General features: G+C 46.4%; 1 protein-coding gene across 1 annotated transcript in view; it reads left to right on the top strand.

Annotated features, from left to right (window-relative positions):
• The first annotated feature begins 264 nt into the window (after positions 1-264).
• The window catches only part of NARS2 (asparaginyl-tRNA synthetase 2, mitochondrial), a 37,904-nt gene continuing 22,807 nt past the window's right edge, over positions 265-15,361 (top strand). Inside the window, exons 1-12 of the mRNA XM_075334694.1 lie at positions 265-351; positions 3,608-3,802; positions 4,864-4,973; positions 5,722-5,842; positions 6,001-6,141; positions 6,787-6,867; positions 7,341-7,441; positions 7,759-7,891; positions 11,239-11,337; positions 11,967-12,004; positions 12,559-12,625; positions 14,847-14,984. Coding sequence (XP_075190809.1) covers positions 3,650-3,802; positions 4,864-4,973; positions 5,722-5,842; positions 6,001-6,141; positions 6,787-6,867; positions 7,341-7,441; positions 7,759-7,891; positions 11,239-11,337; positions 11,967-12,004; positions 12,559-12,625; positions 14,847-14,984 — 1,182 coding nt within the window. The 5' untranslated portion in view covers positions 265-351; positions 3,608-3,649. The remainder of the gene's footprint in view (positions 352-3,607; positions 3,803-4,863; positions 4,974-5,721; positions 5,843-6,000; positions 6,142-6,786; positions 6,868-7,340; positions 7,442-7,758; positions 7,892-11,238; positions 11,338-11,966; positions 12,005-12,558; positions 12,626-14,846; positions 14,985-15,361) is intronic.

Below are 15,361 nucleotides of genomic sequence, written 5' to 3'. Positions count from 1 at the left end.
AATCGTTTCTTATGACAATTTATTTTTATCTAAGTAAAATATCTATGTATGCAGTGTAAACTAACCAAAATATTCAACTAGCCTCCACACACAGAAGAAAAAAACTACATTTCCCACAATACCTTGTTCCTTTCGATCACGTCCGCCCTCGGCTTTACAAGCTGGTGAGGATCTGCTTGTCTCCAGTGCGGCGGCCATTTTGGCAGAGACTGTCATTGGATTAAAGCTATGTTGGTCTTCAAAAACATGGCTAACGGTTCCTGTTTTCTGTCTATGACTTTGTGAATGAGGGGTTGGGGCCTTCAGCCGGCGACATGTGAGGGAGAAGAGGTCCCCGCAGTGCAATGTGAGGTGAGGCAGGGAATGGAGGGGAGAAGGGAACTGCTGGGAGAGCCAGTCCTGGGGACACGGAATGGCAGGACAGCTTATTGTGTTTCTAACGTTACAAGCTGCAGCTGCTCTGGTGCTGCACTGCTGAGACTTGTAGTTTCACAGTCACCTGACATTTACACCTTTTTACTGGGATTCTGCATTTAAAATTGTGTTTTAACATTTTTTTAGGTTCATTATACAAATAAAAACCTATAAGGAAAAAATGCATTCAAGGAAAAGTGCACAATGGGCCTGAGATGTCATGAAATCATAGATTTTCTGCTCAAAAAAATACAGTGGAGAAAACTTGTGGCCCAATTTTTTTGTTGCGTTTGTACATTGTTTTTTTTTTGTTTTCTTTATTTTTTCTTTGTGCCTATTTTTTTTTTTCATTTGCTTTGGCATTTTTCTGTTGCGCCTATATTTATTTTTTTAAATTTTGCTTTTTTTTTGCGTTGTTTTTTTTACCTTATTTTAATTTGCACTTTTTTTTGGGGGGGGAGGTATTTTTCTTTTTCGGCTAATTATTTTTATTTCGTTTGTTAAGTTGCATTTTTTTTCTTTTTCTTTTTTGCCTATTTTATTATTATTATTATTATTATTATTATTATCATCATCTGCACTTTTTTTGAGGGAGGGATTATTCTTTTGTGCCTAATTATTGATTTTTATTTTTTTGATTAGCATTTTTTTTTGCCTTATTTTTATTTACACTTTTTCTTTAGAGGGTATTTTTCTTTTGCGCCTAATTACTATAATTTTTTTTCATGTGCATTTTTTTGTGTTTTTTCTTTTTTGCCTTATTCATTTAATTTGCACTTTTTTGGGGAGGGGGGATTTTTCTTTTGCGCCTAATTACTATAATTTTTTTTCATGTGCATTTTTTTGTGTTTTTTCTTTTTTGCCTTATTCATTTAATTTGCACTTTTTTGGGGAGGGGGGATTTTTCTTTTTTGCCCTATTTTTTTGTAACATTTATTTTTAATTAGCATTTTTTTGTTTTTTTTAATTATTAATAACTGTAATTAATTTTAATTATTGAGAGGGGGGGATTTTTCTTTTGCCTACTTTTTTTTTTTTTTTTAATTTGCATTTTTTTGTTGTTTATCTATTTTTTGCATTATTTCATATTGCATTTTTTGGGGGGGGGGATTTTTTTCTTTGCGCCTAATTATTATTATTGGTGTGTGTGTGTAAAATATATATATATATATATCAGACCAAAAGTTTGGACTCCCCATCTCATTCAAAGAGTTTTCTTTATTTTCATGACTCGGAAAATTGTAGATTCACATTGAAGGCATCAAAACTATGAATTAACACATGTGGAATGAAATACTTAAAGTGTGAAACAACTGAAAATATGTCTTATATTCTAAGTTCTTCAAAGTAGCCACCTTTTGCTTTGATTACTGCTTTGCACACTCTTGGCATTCTCTTGATGAGCTTCAAGAGGTAGTCACCGGAAATGGTTTTCCAACAGTCTTGAAGGAGTTCCCAGAGATGCTTAGCGCTTGTTGGCCCTTTTGCCTTCACTCTGTGGCCCAGCTCACCCTAAACCATCTCGATTGGGTTCAGGTCTGGTGACTGTGGAGGCCAGGTCATCTGGCGTAGCACCCCATCACTCTCCTTCTTAGTCAAATAGCCCTTACACAGCCTGGAGGTGTGTTTGGGGTCATTGTCCTGTTGAAAAATAAATGATAGTCCAATTAAACGCAGACCGGATGGAATAGCACGCCGCTGCAAGATGCTGTGGTAGCCATGCTGGTTCAGTATGCCTTCAATTTTGAATAAATTCCCAACAGTGTCATCAGCAAAGCCCCCCCCACACAATCACACCTCCTCCTCCATGCTTCACGGTGGGAACCAGGCATGTAGAGTCCATCCGTTCACCTTTTCTCCAAAGACACGGTGGTTGGATCCAAAGATCTCAAATATGAACTCATCAGACCAAAGCACAGATTTCCACTGGTCTAATGTCCATTCCTTGTGTTCTTTAGCCCAAACAAGTCTCTTCTGCTTGTTGCCTGTCCTTAGCAGTGGTTTCCCAGCAGCTATTTTACCATGAAGGCTGCTGCACAAAGTCTCCTCTTAACAGTTGTTCTAGAGATGTGTCTGCTGCTAGAACTCTGTGTGGCATTGACCTGGTCTCTAATCTGAGCTGCTGTTAACCTGCGATTTCTGAGGCTGGTGACTCGGATAAACTTATCCTCCGCAGCAGAGGTGACTCTTGATCTTCCTTTCCTGGGGCGGCCCTCATATGAGCCAGTTTCTTTGTAGCGTTTGATAGTTTTTGCCACTGCAATTGGGGACACTTTCAAAGTTTTCCCAATTTTTCGGACTGACTGACCTTCATTTCTTAAAGTAATGATGGCCACTCGTTTTTCTTTACTTAACTGCTTTTTTCTTGCCATAATACAAATTCTAACAGTCTATTCAGTAGGCCTATCCGCTGTGTATCCACCAGACGTCTGCACAACACAACTGATGGTCCCAACCCCATTTATAAGGCAAGAAATCCCACTTATTAAACCTGACAGGGCGCACCTGTGAAGTGAAGACCATTTCCGGTGACTACCTCTTGAAGCTCATCAAGAGAATGGCAAGAGGGTGCAAAGCATTAATCAAAGCAAAAGGTGGCTACTTTGAAGAACCTAGAATATAAGACATATTTTCAGTTGTTTCACACTTTTTTGTTAAGTATTTCATTCCACATGTGTTCATTCATAGTTTTGATGCCTTCAATGTGAATCTATAATTTTCAGAGTCATAAAAATAAAGAAAACTCTTTGAATGAGATGGTGAGTCCAAACTTTTGGTCTGTACTGTAGGTAGTTAAAACAGAGGAAGAGGTCTCCATCTGTCACCCCAGCGTGCTCCAGACAGGAAGGCCTGGGGCCCAGGAAAGGGTTTGGCAGGGCAGCCATGGCTGTGTGCTGTCTGTTTGTTGGATTTGGTTGGGAATTAGGCCGAAATAGGCCTTAAAGGGAATGTTCACTGCATGGTTAACCCCTTCTTGAATCAATGAAGGAAGTATGAATTCTGCAGCTGTGTAATAATGTCCCTCAAGCGCTGCTCTGGGAGATAATTATATCCTGTTTTTATTTCTTTTCAAGTAGTGACCATCCTCTTTAAGGGATATTCCCTCTATACTAGATAGGCTTTTTCTGATCTCCGGGGTCCGACCACACGTTCTTAGGATCCTGTATACACAGGTGTTTTTTCTATATTTTAGGGCCTGTGACCGTTCCCTGAGAATCCTCCACTGCCGGCAGCCATGTTTGCCCCCAGGAGGGCGGCGTTCTCCATCCTCGTAAGAAGCCCTTGGCGTCACTGTCACCGTAGTCATGGTGCTGCGGCCACCAAGCTGAGCGTGCGGGAGGCTCTGGGCACAAATGTCGACCGGGGAGAAAAAAAAGTAAAAATCCAGGTAATTGTGTGATAATAAATATGCAAAGGAAATCCCACCGATGGTAATAAAAATGAATGTTTTTTGTTTTCCGTCACCTTTCTTTGGCTTACAGGTTTAATGTTGACTCTACATGGTGTTATGGAGTAATTTGGGGCTAATGCTAATATCCCTGCTGGGCTGTGGTGGCTTAAAGAGTCGTTTCCCATCATCATAGAGGGATATTGTCAAATAGAGCTTGTAATTTTCAAGCATTTTCCCATTTACCGCTTCTTTAAAATTTTCAGCCGTTCTTGAGACATTAACGCTTTTCTATTGTTTACAGCTCGTCGCCTAGGCAACCGACCACCGCTGCTGTTTAGCTTGTAAGCCGCTGTCCAGAATTCGGAGGTAACACTGAAGCAGTGCATGATCCCTGGAGGTCAAACGATGCTCATAAGCTCCATAGAAAAGAGCTTGTAAGCACTGCTCATGTCTGGCATCAGTGGTCGGTTTCCAAGGCAACGAGTTGTCAATAAAGTGTTCATATCTCAAGAACGGTGGACAATTTTAAGAAGCGGTAAGTTGCAAAATGGCTTGTATTTTCCAGCGCTATCTGACAATATGTGATCTATGGTAAAAAGGGAAGGAAAAAAAACAAACTTACAAAAATTAATAGGTCAGTAAGGGGTTAGTGCCAGCATCCCTGGTGGTCTAGGGCAGTGAAGCGGTTAAACAGTAGCCATCATCAGACTGCAGCACCTTAAAAAAAAAACTTCCCCAAAACTTCCCTACCTGACCCCAATGGCAGTAACAATCTGGTCCAAACTTCCAGGATCCCACAATCTTTCACGACTACATGTGAGGTCTGACTACGACATCTCAAAATTCCTACTAATCGTTTTTTAGGATCTCGGTGGCCACTAGATGTCAGCACTGAGTACACTGCAGGACAAAACATATACCTTTCCCCCGGATAGATGTGACCATGTTGTAGCCGGCAGGGACCCTCCTGTAATACGGAAGGAGACTATTTGCATCTGTGTCACCACTCTCTGATACTCATCATTCTCACACCTCTCTTATGTCACCTTTCCTTGCAGGGCTGGGTGCGCTCCGTCCGCTCACAGAAAGAAGTTTTATTCCTGCACGTGAATGATGGCTCGTCATTGGAAAGCCTCCAGATTGTGGCCGATCCGGATCATAAAAGCAGGTAAGACATGCAGAATACATAATGCAGATTGCATCCTGTATTATACTCCAGAGCTGCACTCACTATTCTGCTGGTGCAGTCACTGTGCACATACATTACATTACTGATCCTGAGTTACCTCCTGTATTATACTCCAGAGCTGCACTCACTATTCTGCTGGTGCAGTCACTGTGTACATACATTACATTACTGATCCTGAGTTACATCCTGTATTATACTCCAGAGCTGCACTCACTATTCTGCTGGTGCAGTCACTGTGTACATACATTACATTACTTATCCTGTACTGATCCTGAGTTACATCCTGTATTATACTCCAGAGCTGCACTCACTATTCTGCTGGTGCAGTCACTGTGTACATACATTACATGACTTACCCTGTACTGATCCCGAGTTACCTCCTGTATTATACTCCAGAGCTGCACTCACTATTCTGCTGGTGCAGTCACTGTGTACACACATTACATTACTGATCCTGGACTGATCCTGAGTTACCTCCTGTATTATACTCCAGAGCTGCACTCACTATTCTGCTGGTGCAGTCACTGTGTACATACATTACATTACTTATCCTGTACTTACTGATCCTGAGTTACATCCTGTATTATACTCCAGAGCTGCACTCACTATTCTGCTGGTGCAGTCACTGTGTACATACATTACATTACTGATCCTGAGTTACCTCCTGTATTATACTCCAGAGCTGCACTCACTATTTACCCTTAGTGTCTGCTCTTTCTTTGCTTAGTGCCATCGGTTTCGGCAGTTCGGTAGAAGTCTGCGGGTCGTTGATGAGGAGTCCCAGCAAAAAACAGAATGTGGAGCTGAAGGCCGAGGAGATTCATGTAATAGGAGAATGTGACTCCAAGGTACGAGGAGAAGCTGTCGCCCGTCCTGTCATACGTGACACACGTGAATTTCCGTGCTCCTGCTTTGGGCAGTGCAGCCCTCTTCCCCTCTTTCGCAGCCTGCAGTTAGACATGAAGGTGTAAGATGTGTGTTTCTTAGTTGTTTTTTGTTTTTGCAGGATTTTCCCTTTAAAGTAAGAGAGCATCACCCTCCGGAGTACACCCGCCAGTATCCTCACCTCCGCTGCAGGAGAAACACATTCAGCTCTTTACTCCGGGTCCGCAGCGCCGCCACGTCCGCCATACACCACTTCTTTCAGGTTTGGATGTTTCCCCTTTAGTCGGGGGTGTAATGCTGCGCTCGGGATTCCTGCCTACCAGAGCAAACATTCTTAACTAAAATCACTGCCGTTTTGTGAATGCAGCTGTGCTGCGGAACTATGTGTCTCTGTGGTGACCCTATATAAAATGTGAAATATACCCTTTGTAGTCTGACTATTCATCATTGTACCCGTACGGTATGCAAAGTAAGGAGAAATCTCATCAAAACACCGAACAGGAATTCGGCTTTATAATTAGCAGCAGTACATATAGTTACCACTAGGTGGCAATGCTTTCTATTAGTGTTGGCTGTCGTAATTCAGTTTATTATTAAAGGGGTGTTTTGTTTATTTTACTTTTCAGGGGTCTGGGAAAGCTGGGTGGCAAATCACAGGGGAGCGGTATTGATTATTACCCAGTTTACCACAATAATGCCCAAGAGATGGCTAAACTAAGATTTTTTTTTTTCTAAGCTGTAATTTATGATTTTACCACAAGATGGTGCCAGAGTACAAGGAAAAATGCCATTGTCTTCTCTCTCCCGGTGAATCCTGCATTCTCCTCTTGTATCAGTGCCGTCACCGTATATTGCCGGGATTACGCCCCAATGTGTAACACACTCTCTGCCTTCTCTCCGGTGATAGAGTAATGGATTCATCCTCATCCACACCCCCATAATTACCTCTAATGACTGTGAGGGCGCTGGAGAACTCTTCCAGGTGGAGGTAGGTAATGGAGGCATTAAAGGGATAGCAATGCTAAAATCTGTTTTCCTCTACATCTGCTTTAGTGGGGGGGGGGTGGGGGGGGAGTCATCTATTATTCTCTGTTATCAGCCATTTCATAGTTATAGCATTCATAGCTGCAGTGATTCCACTGCAAAATCCGCAAGCAGAATCCGCCGCAGATAAATTCCTATTCCCGTCAGTGCGGCTCTTCTGCGGCGTATGTGAACAGAATTGTTCTCATTCTCTGATGGCAAGCAGAGATCTTAACAAACAAAAAATGGCTGAAGTGCGGTGACAGTTAATAGTGGCCGCTTCATTCTGACGGTGATGGTGGTTCTTGCCCCCCCCCCCTACTAAACAGGGGAGCGTTTGCCCATATGTGCAGATGGTTTTTTCCCCCAGGGACTATTTTAGGGTTACACTGATATTTTTCCACTAGGGGGCGTTACTAATGTTATCATTTCTCATAGGCTGCCAGCAGAGACAGGAAACCGGAGGGTGACAGCGGATTTTTTGGGGTTCCTGCGTTCCTTACCGTGTCCGGACAGCTGCACCTGGAGATCATGTCAGGGTAAAACTGCCAGATCTTCAAAACTTAACCCCATCTGAGGGCCATGTGTCATATTCAGCATCTCGTGTACTGGGATTAGTCATCTGCACCCACCTCTTTACTGCATAAGTGGGACAAGGGACCCCCTATCCTCCAAAACCTTAAGGCTCCCAATAATGACAAATGCAATGGTCCAACCTCCATGTCCTATCCTGTTCACACACCTTGAATGGGCCCCTCCTCTATACTGGGGTGGTGCCGGGGTCCAGAGGTTGGACCCCATGGTAGTATACTTTTGGTCTGTCCTATTGCTATCTTTTATATTATTTTTCTTTCAGGGGGTTCCAGAAAGTCTTCACCTTTGGTCCCACGTTTCGAGCGGAGAATTCGCAGAGTCGGAGACATCTGGCCGAGTTCTACATGGTGGAAGCTGAAATCTCCTTCACAGACAGGCTGGAGGACATAATGCAGGTGGGTGCGGAGGGGGACTGTGTCTTGGGACTACGCTGCCCCCTGTATGATATGATGATTTGTCCGGGGGTGTTTAGAGGGGCCGTGTCATGTTACTCCACTGCCCCCTTGTATGGTATGTCTGGGGGTGCGGATAGGGACTGTGTCACGGAACTCCGCTGCCCCCTCCTGTATAGTACATCTGGGGGTGCGAATAGGGACAGTGTCATGACTGCTGCCTGCCTTTTTGGTATGTCTGGGAATGTGAAGAGGGACCGTGTCATTGGAATATGCTGCTCCCTTGTATACCACATCTGGAGGTGCAGAGAGAGGCCATGTCGTGGGACTGCAATGCCCCCCTGGGACACCGCTGCCCCATTGTATGTTACATCTGAGGGGTCGGAAAGGGGCTGTGTCATGGGACTCTGCTACCTCCCTGTATGGTACCTCTGGGGCTGCAGAGAGGGGCTGTTTCATGGGACTCTGCTGCCCCCCTGTATGATACGTCTGGGGGTGTGGACAGGGGCCGTGTCATGGGACACCGCTGCTCCCATGTATAGCCATGCATCCTAACTTTGTTGCCCCTCCATATGGTACTTCTGGGGGTACAGATAGGAGCTGCGTCATGTGGCTCCATTGCCCCCCTGCATGGTGTGTCTGGGGGTGCGGAGAGGGGCCATGTCATGGGACTATGCTGCCCCCTGTATGGTATGGTATGTCTTCAGAGAGGGGTCTTGTCATGGGACTATGCTGCCCCCCTGTGTGGTATGTCTGAGGGTGCAGAGAGGGGTCTTGTCATGGGACTACGCTGCCCCCCTGTATGGTATGGTACGTCTGCAGAGAGGGGTCTTGTCATGGGACTACGCTGCCCCCCTGTGTGGTACGTCTGAGGGTGCAGAGAGGGGTCTTGTCATGGGACTACGCTGCCCCCCTGTGTGGTATGTCTGGGGGTGCAGAGAGGGGTCTTGTCATGGGACTACGCTGTCCCCCTGTATGGTATGGTATGTCTGCAGAGAGGGGTCTTGTCATGGGACTATGCTGCCCCCCTGTATGGTATGGTACGTCTGCAGAGAGGGGTCATGGGACTACTCTGCCCCCCTGTATGGTATGGTACGTCTGCAGAGAGGGGTCTTGTCATGGGACTACGCTGCCCCCCTGTATGGTATGGTACGTCTGCAGAGAGGGGTCTTGTCATGGGACTACGCTGCCCCCCTGTATGGTATGGTACGTCTGCAGAGAGGGGTCTTGTCATGGGACTATGCTGCCCCCCTGTGTGGTATGTCTGAGGGTGCAGAGAGGGGTCTTGTCATGGGACTACGCTGCCCCCCTGTGTGGTATGTCTGAGGGTGCAGAGAGGGGTCTTGTCATGGGACTACTCTGCCCCCCTGTGTGGTATGGTACGTCTGCAGAGAGGGGTCATGTCATGGGACTACGCTGCCCCCCTGTATGGTATGGTACGTCTGCAGAGAGGGGTCTTGTCATGGGACTACGCTGCCCCCCTGTATGGTATGGTACGTCTGCAGAGAGGGGTCTTGTCATGGGACTATGCTGCCCCCCTGTGTGGTATGTCTGAGGGTGCAGAGAGGGGTCTTGTCATGGGACTACGCTGCCCCCCTGTGTGGTATGTCTGAGGGTGCAGAGAGGGGTCTTGTCATGGGACTACGCTGCCCCCCTGTATGTATGGTATGGTATGTCTGCAGAGAGGGGTCTTGTCATGGGACTACGCTGCCCCCTGTATGGTATGGTACGTCTGCAGAGAGGGGTCTTGTCATGGGACTATGCTGCCCCGCTGTATGGTATGGTATGTCTGCAGAGAGGGGTCTTGTCATGGGACTACACTGCCCCCCTGTGTGGTATGTCTGAGGGTGCAGAGAGGGGTCTTGTCATGGGACTACGCTGCCCCCCTGTGTGGTATGTCTGAGGGTGCAGAGAGGGGTCTTGTCATGGGACTATGCTGCCCCGCTGTATGGTATGTCTGAGGGTGCAGAGAGGGGTCTTGTCATGGGACTACACTGCCCCCTGTATGGTATGGTATGTCTGCAGAGAGGGGTCTTGTCATGGGACTACGCTGCCCCCCTGTATGGTATGTCTGAGGGTGCAGAGAGGGGTCTTGTCATGGGACTACGCTGCCCCCCTGTATGGTATGGTATGTCTGCAGAGAGGGGTCTTGTCATGGGACTACGCTGCCCCCCTGTATGGTATGGTATGTCTGCAGAGAGGGGTCTTGTCATGGGACTACGCTGCCCCCTGTATGGTATGGTATGTCTGCAGAGAGGGGTCTTGTCATGGGACTACGCTGCCCCCTGTATGGTATGGTATGTCTGCAGAGAGGGGTCTTGTCATGGGACTACGCTGCCTTCTGTATGGTATGGTATGTCTGCAGAGAGGGGTCTTGTCATGGGACTACGCTGCCCCCTGTATGGTATGGTATGTCTGCAGAGAGGGGTCTTGTCATGGGACTACGCTGCCCCCTGTATGGTATGTCTGGGGGTGCAGAGAGAGGCCGTGTCATGCATCATGTGACTCTGCTGCCCTTTTACCCCTTCCCTGGTTTGGACCTCTATTAGTGCGGTGTGAAGCGGCTCTGTGTCCCCCTTATCAGTTCCCCCGGCTCCTCGCTTGTGCTCAGGACCGATGCCTCATTCACTTGAATGGTCAATGTCTTCTGTTGATCCAGTGCCAGAACTACAACTGTGCAGGGAAAGCCAATATGGCCACCTCTGCAGCTCTGTAAAACATTGTCACCCAGCCTTCCCAAAAATCTGAATGGTGGGTCTGTGCTGCAAAATAGTGATTATCCTTCATGATTCGGGGAAAGTTACACGACCTTCCCGGTAGTTAGACCCCACATTAGAGATGAGCTGAGACGGGCCATGGAGACGGGCCATGGAGGATCGGGCCATGGTGGATCGGGCCATGGTGGATCGGGCCATGGTAGATCGGGCCATGGTGGATCGGGCCATGGTGGATCGGGCCATGGTGGATCGGGCCATGGTGGATCGGGCCATGGTGGATCGGGCCATGGTGGATCGGGCCATGGTGGATCGGGCCATGGTGGATCGGGCCATGGTGGATCGGGCCATGGAGACGGGCCATGGTGGATCGGGCCATGGAGACGGGCCATGGTGGATCGGGCCACGGTGGATCGGGCCACGGTGGATCGGGCCACGGTGGATCGGGCCACGGTGGATCGGGCCACGGTGGATCGGGCCACGGTGGATCGGGCCACGGTGGATCGGGCCACGGTGGATCGGGCCATGGTGGACCTCTGTATTGGCGCTAATCTGGCGAATGCAGTGTAACTTTACATGTATATATGGTATATTGCTGTATTTGACCCTCCGCCTCATTCTCCTTTCCTCTTCTAGGTTATGGAGAATCTGTTTAAAGACACGACTGCAGCATTGCTGTCCACGTGCCCCGAAGATATGAACCTTTTCTTCAAATTCGTGTCCCCGGGACAGCAGGTGAGTGCCATGTCCGCATCTTTTGTAATGGATATGTTTATCCGGCTGCCAGACGATAAATCCTGGGTAATATGGGCCATTATATTATCTGCGCATTCACCACCTGGCAGTGCGGAGCTGGCGCAGGAGCGACTCTTCCCTAAAGGACTGCCATCTGTAAGGTGGGCAGCTGATAACAGAGCCAAGGGTGTTATTACGGGGGCACTGATCTCGTAGCTGTATATGTTCGTCATCCTCCACTGGATTTATGAAGCAGTAAAATAGAGAATAAAGTAGGGGTGAACCTGTCTATTTTGTTTGGACTGGAGGAATCCAGTCGCTGCTGTTAACCATTTAGATGCTGCTCTCAATCACTGACAGCAGCATTTAAACATCTGTCTTGCTGCTATGCTCTTGCGCCGGCTGCCATTGGGCAACCATGGCCGCCATCTTGGTCCTCTTTTGCAGCTCAGCCACTGACCAGGCTTCATAGGAGGCCGAGATTACACTGTATACTTTGGTCATATAATAAAGGAGATCAAACGATTGCAGATTATATAGAGTTACATCTGTTCCCAGTTTTTTTTTAAGGATTTTTTTTTTTTTAGTGTTTTGGCTAATTTTATTTATTTTTTTCCCATCTTCAACAGAGCCGTCTAGAGCGAGTGATGAAGAATAATTTTATTGTGTAAGTGTTTAATAATCATCATCACATATGGACGCCTGGGGACACTGCCTACTTCTCATCTGTCTGATCACCGTAGTATATGTTTTATCAGGATGTCATGAGCCCCCAATGCCTGGGATTACCCACTTATGATTCTGGTCCTGGGGTTACTATAGGTCATGTACACCTATGGCATTGTCTAGGTCCGTAACATCAGCTCCATTCCTGTAAAATATTTGTATGCAGCTTTAGATGTGACTGGAGAAGAAATTACAATACTGTGTAGAACTGCAAGTCCCAGCGTGATGTAGGGATCAGACTGGGACAAGCCAGGTCCCCTCCCTGCCCCCGTCCGGTGACGAGGACAGTCAGGGAAGCTTGTTCAGTCCATGACAGAAATTGTGCATTTACGACGACAATTAGGCAGAGCGGGAACAACTGCGGACCCCTAATTGTCTTCCTGGAATGTGGGGCCAATTATGGAAGCGGGTCACACATTCTCAAAATATCCCTCCTGTGCTCTGTGCAATTATCCTGGGCTCGCTCCTTACTCTTTTCTTCTTTCTCCTTCCCAGAATGTCTTACACTGAAGCCATAGAAATCCTCAAGAAAGCGGACACTTCATTTCAGCACAGAACCGAGGTGGGCGAGAAATCGGTGAAGAAAGAACTTCAGGGTTTTCTTACTAAACCCTTTAACCCCCTTCAAGTTTCAAGATATATAAGTATATGTATGTATATGTGTATATATATATATATATATATATATATATATATATATATATATATATATATATATAATTATACACATTATTTTTCGGATTATAAGATGCACTTTTCCTCCCAAAAATTTGGGAGGAAAGTGAGGGGTGCGTCTTATAATCTGAATGTAGCTTACTGGGGGGGGGGTGGAGAAGGGGTAGCAGTAGGCCGGGGTGATGCTGCGGCAGCTGTGCAGGGTCTGTGGCGGCTGTGCAGGGTCTGCGGCAGCTGTGCGCTCATTGCGGCGGCGGTGCTGGGGCTGCGGCGGCTATGCGCTCATTGCGGCGGCTGTGCGCTTATTGCGGCGGCTGGGCTGGGGCTGTTGGCAGTGAGAGCTTCAAAAAATGGCGTCTGGAGTCAGCGCATGCGCAGATGGAGCTCTCAGCTCAAGATCTTGTTTGCGCACGCGCCGCCTCCAGCCCATTGATCTCCCAGCAACGACTTAAGGAAAATAGAGCCGGCAGGTGGTGCGTGCGCAGATGAGATCTTGGCTTGTCATTGAGCCGAGAGCTCAATCTGCGCGCACGCTGACTCCGAGCACCATTATTTGAAGCCCTCACCACTCGCAGCCCCAGCCCAGCTTCCCCAGGATAGCCACCACCGCCGACAGTTTCTGGGACAGCTTCTGGGACACTTGCAGCAACGCCCTGCTCCACCACTGCCCCTGCCTCCTGTGACTCGGTTCCACCACCGCTGCCGTCCCCTACCGGTAAGAAACCACCAGATAATAAGATAGACCCCCGCCCTTTTTTTTTTTTTTTTCTTTTAAATTTGAGGTGCATCTTTTAATCCGGTGTGTCTTAGAAACTGAAAATACAGTATAACCGTCCTGAGCGGGGGCTCACCAGGGTTCCCGCACTGTGATGCCATAAATACCCACTGCCTTAAAGGAATTCATAAATGTTCAGCAATAAGTTCTACCTACACCAAATGGACCCCATTAAAAGAAAAACAACTCCTCTGGCAGAAAACAAGCCCCCCAAAAAATAATTTATTTCTCTTTCAATGGAAGAAATAAAAATTAAGGAAAATACTTGATCAGTCCATAGAGGACTTTCACCACATTTCTTATGTTTAACCAAACGATTGTAAACTATTATTTTTTGTTTTCTTTTGCATTTTATTCTGCATAGAAATTTGTAATCAAAGTATTTGGCACCTATTGAGTTAACTTTTGTTCATTTCAAATGGGTGATATCCGATATTTTATACTGGGGGCGTGTTATTCTTCTCCCTGTATGATGCTGACCAATCAGAAGCAGGCAGCAACACAGTGGGAAAAGAACACGCCCCCTGCTTAGCAGAGAGCAGATTTCTGAGTGTGTGAGATGTAATCACACATATTTCTGCTACTTGTACTCGCTCTGTAGTGAGATCAGGGCGGTCATTACATGTCTCACACATGAGCAGTGTGTTGTGGGCTCCTCCTGTGTGAGATGTAATGACTCCCTGCTCTGATTTCACTGCAGAGCCAGTTCTAGTAGCGGACATAACTCTAATTACATCTCAAACAGTGAGATTTCTGCTCTAATCTATGTTTGTGGGCGTGTTCTTCTTTTTCTAGTGTCACTGCCTGCTTATGATTGGTCTGTCTCATACAGGAGGAAGAAGTACACGCCCCCAGTGAAATCTATCTGATAACTTACAGCAACATCTAAATTTTTTTTTACAATTTTTGACTTTTTGATGAATTGGTTTTTTAATTAGGTACTTGCAAGTCAATGACAGCCCTTGACGTGGATTGCAAGACTTTTATATTTATTGTGTTTATTAAAGGCGACATTTCCCTTTAACCCCTTCATGACCAGTGACCTACAGTATATTTACATCATCGCCTTTGATGCGAGCTCACCCGCTGAACCTGCGTATTTTCCTCGCACGTTTGCTGATTTAATCAGCCTCAGGTGCCTCTAACAGCTGCATGTGAATCGGAGATCCACCCTCGTGGTTAACCAGATAAATGCCACTGTCAATCACTGACAGCAGCATTTAATATGTGCAGGCACGTATTCGCGGGGCGACAATGGGTAGTCCTGACTTCCGGTGGTCAGCTGATGAGGATTTGTGCCTTTATAAGACTGATTTGAGCTTCTTTCTTGCAGTGGGGCTGTGACTTGAAGACCGAACATGAGAAGTATTTGGTCAGACATTGCGGCGATGTTCCCGTCTTTGTCATCAACTATCCGTATGACCTGAAACCTTTCTACGCCCGGGACAATCAAGATGGACCTCAGCGTACGGTAAGGAGCCGGGTCCACGGCACAGATTGCACTTCTGTAGGGAAGAACAATCGTCCAATTTGTGTTTTTTTTTTTTTTGGTTTTTTTACTTTTTTTTATTGCCCATCAGGTTTCATTATAGCTTTCTTTTTTCTTTTTTAAAAAAATTGACCGACTTATGTATCTTTTGGCTGATAAAGTTGAGTCCTGAAAGTTTGCATTACAATTTCCAATGCGTCTAGAAAGAAACCCTGACCAATTAGCACATCTTGTTGGTCAAAATCTCCTACCGTTTTTTATGTTTACAGGTCCAATGCAGATTCACAGTTCCTTTGAAAAAGTATTCATACTCCGTGAAAATTTTTTCATGTTACAGCTCTTTGAAGAAGACTGCACTC

Source organism: Anomaloglossus baeobatrachus, chromosome 2 (assembly GCF_048569485.1).
Source record: "Anomaloglossus baeobatrachus isolate aAnoBae1 chromosome 2, aAnoBae1.hap1, whole genome shotgun sequence".
In the NCBI taxonomy this organism is placed as follows: Eukaryota; Metazoa; Chordata; class Amphibia; order Anura; family Aromobatidae; genus Anomaloglossus; species Anomaloglossus baeobatrachus.
This window is presented reverse-complemented; position numbering and strand designations above follow the sequence as displayed.